This window comes from Arachis stenosperma, chromosome 8 (genome assembly GCF_014773155.1).
Source record: "Arachis stenosperma cultivar V10309 chromosome 8, arast.V10309.gnm1.PFL2, whole genome shotgun sequence".
NCBI lineage: Eukaryota > Viridiplantae > Streptophyta > Magnoliopsida > Fabales > Fabaceae > Arachis > Arachis stenosperma.
In genome coordinates this window covers 53,414,937-53,424,129 of record NC_080384.1, presented here as the reverse complement: position 1 = coordinate 53,424,129, position 9,193 = coordinate 53,414,937, and the positions used below count along the sequence as shown (strand labels likewise).

General features: G+C 35.7%; 1 protein-coding gene across 1 annotated transcript; it reads right to left on the bottom strand.

Moving 5' to 3' along the window:
• Positions 1–7,565: 7,565 nt before the first annotated feature.
• LOC130946214 (uncharacterized) lies at positions 7,566–8,978 on the bottom strand. Its single transcript, XM_057874886.1, has 2 exons — positions 8,480–8,978; positions 7,566–8,389 (listed from the first exon to the last, which is right to left on the bottom strand). The coding sequence occupies exons 1-2, from the start codon at positions 8,976–8,978 to the stop codon at positions 7,566–7,568; spliced, it is 1,323 nt and encodes a 440-aa protein (XP_057730869.1).
• Between the last annotated feature and the right edge of the window lie 215 nt (positions 8,979–9,193).

Below are 9,193 nucleotides of genomic sequence, written 5' to 3'. Positions count from 1 at the left end.
TTTAAATTTTTTTAAAAGATTCTTTGATTATGTTTTAGTCATCACCCACTTCTTGCATTTCTCCTTTTTTATGTGGTCACATAAATTCAACTCTCAAAATATTTCTCTACAAAAAATAAAATAAAAATTTTTATTAAATTAAAAACATCACTATTTGAAAAAGTGGTTTTCACTTTAGTAGTGATTTTAGGAATCTAATATTTGATATTAAGATAAGGACCCGTATAGAAGCATCATCTCACTAACACAAATTTATTTATCTTTTGCTGCTTAGCTTTATATATATGATGATATTTTTTGGATTTTATGGGGTCCCCAAACACCATATACTTAGCTTTACTTGTTTGTCAAGCGAAAACAACTCAAAATAACGATTTTTTTTTTTTTTAAAATCATAGGTTGCATGCGCAAATGAAACTCTTGTAGCCAAAAGATGAAAAATATAAATAATTAAGGTTTTCATATCATTACTAATTAGGTCATACAATTTTTCTTTTTTTTCTTTCTTTTTTTTATTTATATTTAGGTATTTATTTAATATCTTTTATGTAATTTTTGATACATTAATGATTTTTTATTGATAAAATGTTTTTAAAAAATAAAAAATGTAGTGCGTGCTCAATGTGTAGAGTTTATAATCTAGGTTTTAAGCCTTTTGCTATCTAACAAAAATAGACTTGGGAAATAAAAATAAGTCATCACTAAAAAAAAAGACAATTCACTACAAAAAGATTGATTGACGGAATTTTTATTTTTACGAACAGATTTCAAATTATTGACAAATTTCGTTCCTTAATAAAAATTTTATTGCTCATATTTTGATTAAGGTTGCCAAACTCGTAAATTTAGGTAAATTCGTAGAATTGATCTAGACTCGTATGAATTTACCTGTTATACATTTTTTATAAAAATATATATATTTTATGTATAATATATATATTTACTCAGATATAGACATTTAAATTTAACAATTTCAATATCAAAATACATAATAAATTAACATAATACTACAATTATAAGTTACAATAAGTACTTTAAATCACACATTTAAATTCTTCACAAGTTTGTATCTAGTTCAACATAAAACACAGAATCACACAATCAAAGTTTCATAAGATACAACCAAAAAACAAAAGAAAACAACAAAACAACAATTAAATGTTCTAATAAAGTCTAAAACTCAAATTCTCAAATATCTTCATTTTCCATGGCATCAACATCATCATCTTCACTATCTTTATCAGAAACATAATTTTTTTTAGGCTCAGGTTCAACACAGCCAACAAAATCATCATCATCATTTACATGTTCATTTTCTTCCTCTATTAAATTTTGTTGTGGATCCTCAATAAACTCATTCTCACCTTCCTCAGACATTTTGTATTTTTATCCCTAAAAATCAATAACCCAGATAACAAATTCAGATTCAAATTATCCACTAACTAAATTCAAATTTCAGATTCAGATTTAGTTGATAAATAACAAATTCAGATTCCAGATTTCAATTGATAAGTGATGAGTGATCCACTACCAAAGTTGAATTATTCATAACTAACACTAACTAAACTAACATTAACATTTCAAATTTCAGATATCCAGACACATTAACAAAAAAACCCACTAACTAAATAACTAACAATTTAAACCAGACAACCAATAAACCACACATTTTAACCATGAAGCATGACGCAGCATCAGTTTACTAATTTTTTAAAGCATTAAGCAGCATCAGTTTATTTTTTTCATCATATCAGATCTCATTAACCAATTCTGTGTATGATTTAAACTAAATTAAAAAATTTTAAAAAGTTAATATTAGAAGTTTAGAACCAAAATTGTTAATATTTAAATTTCTTTTAAAAAATTACCTTGGAGAACAGGAGCAGAATTGAAGCAGATCGGCAGTGCAGAACAGGGGAGGCAAATGCAGTGAAGCACGGAAGCAGAAGTAGAATTAGAAGTAGATCGCAGAACAGGGACGACGGCCGACGAACGCAGAACAAGGACGGTGAACAGCGTGCCGTGAATCGTCGAAGTGTCCAACGTGGGTGTTGGGCTGGTGTTAGCGATGTAGCACGAGGAACTTTCACTAGTTCGGCAGTTCAAGACATCAGGACATGAACGATGGGGGGAGGTGGGCTGGTGGGCGGTGTCGGCGATGTACGTATACCACGACTCCACGACACGAGGAAAACTGGTTGGCTAGGCGAGGCGACAGGCAAGGGATGAAGAATCCGTCCGGTCTCTGTGTGACGGCGCAGACAACGGTGCCGGTGGATGGTGGCGATTCGGCGAACGTTGGAGAAGAAGAAGAGAGTCAGGACTTGGTGAAGAGTGAGGGCTTAGAGTGCGCTGTTTTGAATTAGGATTACTGGGTGATGGGTTAGCTGTAGTTGTTTTTTTTTTTTTGGGCCTAATAAAACGATGCTGTTTTGGCGAAAATAGACACCCAATTCAAACTCGCTGACTCTCTAACAAGCTTGCGAGTTTGAGCAATTTTATCAGAATCTCGAATCTACCCAAAAACAAGTTTGTATCTGAGTCAACTTGATTTTACTACCTAAATTCGTAAACTCGTACATAATTTTGATCACTGATTATCAAATCCGTCAATATATTTTGTGTACATAAATTCTAATAAACCAGTTAATTCTGTCTCTAAAATCCGTCAATAATTCATAATCTTTTAAGTAATGAATTAAGGACATAATTAAGTGATATTTTATATCCGTAATATATTATTATTATTATTATTATTATTATTATTATTATTATTATTATTATTATTATTATTTCAATTACTATGGTGTTACTTATTCTGTATTCAAATATAATAATATTTAGAAGACTAAAAAAATCAGGTAAAATAGTCTAAATTTACGTTAATTAATAAATAATAAATAAAATAAATTTGAAATTTTTTTCTGTAGCATTACAGTAAATAATACCGGCACTGGCTTAATTAAAATGATGTAATAAAAAATCATAGATTTAATTTTTTTTAAAAAATGTTATCTTTCCTTTAATTTTTGTGTCAACATCTTATCATTTAACGTGGTATCCTAGATTTACTTTTGCCTTTATATATATATATATATAATATAATATAATATAATGGTGACGTATACAAAATACAGTGCTATGAATCTTGATGTATTTAGTTTTAAATGTCTGAAATTACGTTGACAGTGCCTACATTAAAGGCGGAAATTAATTTACATATGGCTCATGTGGTGGTGAAGTGCGGTGATATGGGGAAAGGGAGTGATGCACCAAATGGTGGTGTCAGGGGGGTAGTAATCGGACCCTCAGAGTTCTAAGACCAACTCGCACCCTCCGAGTTGCATGCAATCCACTGTACCCACATCAGAACTCGGACCCTCAGATTTCCATATCATCACGGACCGTCCGATTTCTGAGGAAGCTAAACGCACGGTCCGAGTGCGTTGTTGCGTGCAACACGCGTCGCTCTCCACGCTTCCCCCGAACGGTGCAGCAGTTTGAATAAAGAAAGAGACCCAATTGCTCATCTCTCACCATCCGAAAACCAAAGACACACACTTCACTCTCAAACCTTCTTCTTCATCTCTGAAACTCATCCTTGCATGGTGGAGAAGAAGCAATCATGCCCAAAAAACATAAAATTAAAGATGTTGATCGATGTGAGCTTCATATTATACATTATCTTAGTGATCCTGATTATGTAAGTATTTTTTAATTTTTTGTAAGATTTCGAAATTTATTTATATTTATAATTATTAATATTAAGAATTTTATTATTATGATGGTGATTGTTGGTTAAAAATGATGCATGTGATATATGGAAAAATAGATGCAGTTTATATTTCAATATTTCTAAAAATTTTTTAAATTTTTTTTGCAGATTTTTAATTAAAAATATTATTATTAATAGGAAAATATAATCATTATTAATGATGAAAAGGAAAGAATTCGGTTGGTATAGAAGAAGTAAATAGATGTCTTATTCAGTAGAGAATGTTGATATTTTTTTAATTTTTTATTAATTTCTAGTATAATTATATGTTTTAGTTAATTAAGCATATTTAAAAATTGATTTAAAAAAGTAAGTATAACTGTTAGAGGAGAATTTAAATGTTTATGTTATTGTTATTGGTATTGTGACTGATAAAAATGTTAATGTTTAATGATTAATAGGAATATTTTAATTAAGCCATGCTATTTTTTTAATTATGACAATCTTTATAGTATTTAGAATATGAATGTTAATGTTGTGTAGAATTGTTGATGATGGGATATACTGATTGTTAATATTTTTTGTTATTGAGGGAAAAATGTGTTTCACAGATGAGTAATTAGTATTAGAAAATATTTAAATTGTTGTAATATTGCTGAGAATATTCGTTAAGAATAAATAAATGTATAGGTCATGACTTTTATTTTTAATTATTAATATTTTTAAGGATTAATTAAATAATTTTAGAAGTTAAAAGAATTAGTTATATATGGATTTACTGAAATGATTGATGATGGTAAGTTAGTAACTGTTAATTATATGACTAGTTATTTGCTATGTTCTTTTGTAGAAATTAAGAATGTTGACATGTAACCACCCAGTTCCTCCGGATCGGTACAACGATAGGGTGGAGGAGCATCTACGGATTACTGGGTTCTATCATGTATCTCAGATTGGGATAGTTCAGTGTCAGAAAGCACTGGTAAATGCTCTAATCGAACGTTGGCACCCAGACACACATACGTTTCACCTCCCCATTGGTGAATGTTCCGTGACTCTTGAAGATGTGGCTCTAATACTTGGTCTTCCCACAGATGGTCTTCCAGTTACAGGGATGACAATGAGTAGTTTTGAAGCCATGGAGGCGGAGTGTCTGCTTCAATTTGGGGTTGCACCTCGTAGAGAGGACTGTAGATCAAGCTGCATAAAACTGACATGGCTCCGGAATCTGAAAGAGAATTTAGAATTAAATGATGAAATCAGTATACAGAGGTATGTGAGGTGTCATATTATGTTGATGAAGTAATTTATGTATTATCGATGTGGACTATGTAATATTGTCTCATAATAGCCTAATATGCTACATTAGATGTTTTTCTATTAATGTATTCACCATCGTATTATATAATGCAACAAACATGTTATAATATTAGATTGTCATTAATTACTAGGTATGTGAGGTGTCACATTATGTTGCTGATTGGGACGATACTGTTTGGGGATAAGTCTGGGGCAGGTGTGCACTGAAAATTTCTACCCTTGCTTCGTGATTTTGTCAACATTGGACAATATAGTTGGGGTTCGGCATGCCTAGCACACCTTTACAGGGCATTATGCAGGGCATCTCGTTATAACTGTAAGGAAATAGATGGTCCACTAACACTGCTGCTGGGTTGGGCTTGGATCCGATTGCCATATCTATCGCCGCTTCCTAGAGAACCCCGCAGTTTTCCACTTGCAAACAGGTAATATTATGTTACAATGTATCAAATTCTTTATATTTAAGATTCATTTGCGGTAGTTAATGACATCGTGTTAGGTGGCATAATTGGGAGCGTGGTGACCGACGATATAGATATCTCAAGCTAGCTCACTTTAGGAAGGCCTTTGATGAACTTCAGGAAGGCCATGTGTGTTTTTAATTAAATAAGCATTACTATATTGAAAATTGGGCTTAGACAAAAGTATCAGTCATTGTGTTGGAGTTATGTGTTGTGGGTTGTAATCATGATTTTTCTTTAATTTTTCAGTTTATCTGGGTTGCCTATGCTGTGGATCGTGTGGATCCAAATATAATTCCTGCTGAAATATACATGCAATCGGTTATCTGGAGCGCGACAGTTCCATTAGTGTCGTTTGAATGTGTCGAGTGGCATGCCACGGATAGGTTAAGGCGACAGTTCGGTTTCGTTCAGGGTATACCTTCTCAGGAACAGAATTTGGATAAGGCTCATGGAGAGATTCTAACTGGACCTAAAAATCTTAACTGGGCCACGACACCGACTCATTCAAAATGGGTAATGCATTGGACCAATAGGTATCACTACGTTCTTTCTGAACTTCCCATGCCTTCACAGCATCCGTTGGATACCTACCTGAACTGGTACCGATCAAAATATGGGTCCCGCTTAGCCTTGTCGAATCTTGCGGGTGAAGAGAATGATGAAGGCAACCAGGATCTGGATGTGGGCAATGAGGATATGGATGAGGGTAATGAAGAAACCGATGAGGGTAGTCAGGATATGGATGAGGACAATGAAGAGCAGGAGCAACATATATCACCTGCAATTCCGCCTCCACAAGAACAACCTGAAGCCTCAACCCAGTATCTACCTCAGACACAGTTCAGCCCATCATATCCAGTACAGCAACAACATTGGGGTATGTCACAGTTTGAAATGGGTGATGGACCTTCTTTTAGCCAGTTGCTTGGGTTCATGTCTGCAGATGGAGCACATTCACAATATGGCCATCAGCCTGAGTTTATGCCTGGCAGGTATTCGTTGGATGCAAGGTATCCAGGCCATACCTCATCCGTTGCTTCTGGAGGCTTTGTTTCTGTTGACTCCAGTAGGAGTGAGGGTGCACGAGGTGTTCTAAATAGTCAAAATCCTAACTCTTGTAACATGGGACTCATTGAGGAAGATACTAACGCACTCGATCAAGAAACCGATGCGTATCTAGTAGATGACCCTGATGAAGAGGGCGATGACGACGACGACGAAATTGAAGAGTTCGATGAGGATGAAGAATCTCGCAACGATGGTATTATGTTTACTATTTTACATTGCATATTGCATGAGTTATTTACTTTCTTTGCATATATGGCATATGTTGTTGGATTTTGCTTCTTTCTTTGTGTTATTTATGTTGGTATATGAATATGTAACGTGCTGCACATACTTGTTTGTTGAAAATTCTATTACAGGTCAGGCACGCAGTCCAGATGACAACGTCAAAGGTTACAATCTGAGGATTGATCCGCCACGTCGCAGTGCTAATCGTTTCACCCCATCGGTCTTCAAAAAGACGGTCAAGAAATGCAAGAGCTTTGTGAAGGATGTAAAGTGGAAATTGAGAAAATAGTACTTTTCTTTTGTTTAGAGTTATTTGTATTTGTTAAACTTTATGTATTGCTGACTTTATGTAATTTTATGGCTTATATGTATTTGTTAGACATTATGTACTTATATGTATTTGGTAGACATTATGTACTGATGACTTTATGTAGTGTTTATAGTTATTTGTATTGGAGTTGACATTATGTAACGATGCAAATATTTTATCGTTTATACTTATTTGTATGTGTTGGACCTTGTATAGAGTACTTAAAATGTGTTGGACATTATTGATGTATTAGCCATCTGGAGCATGTAATAATGTCTCTTAAAACCTTAACACAATACTACAGATATTTATCAGTTGATGTATTAACCATCATATTACACAATGCTACAGATATGTCATAATACTAGAGTGTCATTAATGATAAGGTTACATATAGCAGGTCATGTTACCTCAGTTTGCTCAGTCAGGTTTTATTATACAATATCATATTAAAACTGTGAACCTAGGAGGCTTCTCTGTTGGTACTTGAACCAACAGACTGACGGCATCTGCTTCGACTATGTCCCTCAGCACCACATAGAGTACATCGCCTAGGACGACGTAACATCCTCGTATCCATCTCATTCAGAAAACGCGTCATCCTGGGCCGACCTTTTGACACCCGTCGCATGTATGGATTCGGTATGAACCGAGGTCCGTTGTAAGCAGGCCATGTAGTGGGATTACCCAGTGGCCTAAACCGTGCTCGGTACACCCGCCGCACTTGCTCCATCTTATACACATCATGAACATAAAGTCGCCAATCAAGTCGCTGGTTGGCACAACATGCAAATACATGTCGACAAGGGATTCGGTCCACTTGAAACTCACCACAGTCACATCGAAGGCTACGTAGATCAACAGCAAACTCTAGCCCACTTGGCATCTCACGAACCTCAAAGACCTCATTCTGGCGGTCAAAGCAACTAACCTGTATGTTTCCTGATGCAAGTTGGTTTGCATGCAACTTCGATGTCACTATCTCAGAAAACACATGGCCAGCATTGATCCGGGCTTCCGCATCAGCTCTTTTACGGGTGAACAACTCATTTAGTCTGTAGAATGTTGCCTTCACAAGAGCAGTAATGGGAAGATTGCGGGCACCCTTCAATACTGAGTTGATGCACTCCACTAGATTCGTCGTCATGTGACCCCATCGGTACCCGCCATCAAAGGCCAGTGCGTACTGTTCGCGAGGAATTCGGTCTAACCAGTTCGTGTATGCCTCGCCGCGGTCCCTTAAACGCTTGTAACGCACTTCGTACTCCCGCACCGTCCTCGAATATCCTAGCAGATCAAAGCATGTACAAACCCTAATTAATTAAATTCGATACATTTATTCTATTAATAATTTGCTTAAATTTAGTAAATATTTACCGATGTTGACGACCAATTTTTGTAGGTAAGGTGCCTTGAATTTTCTGAGAAAATTCGACTCTATATGCCTGATGCAAAACATATGAAAAGCTCTAGGAGGTGACCAAGCTCCGTTACTTCGTTCGACAGCTGCATTGATGGACTCGTGCCTGTCAGATATTAGACCCACTCCATCCCGAGTAACAACATGTTGGCGGAGGTTACTGAGGAAAAAATGCCATGCATCAGAAGTCTCTCCCTCAACAATAGCAAACGCAATCGGAACGATATTGTTGTTTTCATCCTGGGAAACTGCCACAAGCAGACAACCCTTATACTTTCCGTACAAGTGAGTACCATCCACCTGGACAATTGGTTTACAATGTCTGAATGCCCTAATGCAAGGGTAATAACTCCAGAACACACGATGCAGTACCCGAATATCACCCACCAAGTCATCCCCTTGATATGCAGGCATAGTCTCAAAATGGACAACAGCTGATGGCTCCTTGTGACACATGGCCTCAAACCATATAGGCAAGGCTTCATACGATGCTTCCCAACCTCCAAATATTTTTTCTATAGCCCTCTGCTTAGCCAACCATGCTTTTCAGTAACTGACGGTGTAGTTGAATCTCGATTGCACTTCTGCTATTACCGATTTTACCTTTAAGGAGGGGTCAACTTCAACCAGTGGCTTTATTGCTTCTGCAATTGTGATAGAGTCCAGTTTTG

What these genes read in the sequence shown, in the direction of transcription:
- LOC130946214 (XM_057874886.1), bottom strand. Translation starts at nt 8,978, where the DNA reads ATGTGTCACAAGGAGCCATCAGCTGTTGTCCATTTTGAGACTATGCCT. An exon ending in AAAATTGGTCGTCAACATCG is followed by an intron (nt 8,390 to 8,479) that starts GTAAATATTTAC and finishes TTGATCTGCTAG; the next exon opens with GATATTCGAGGACGGTGCGG.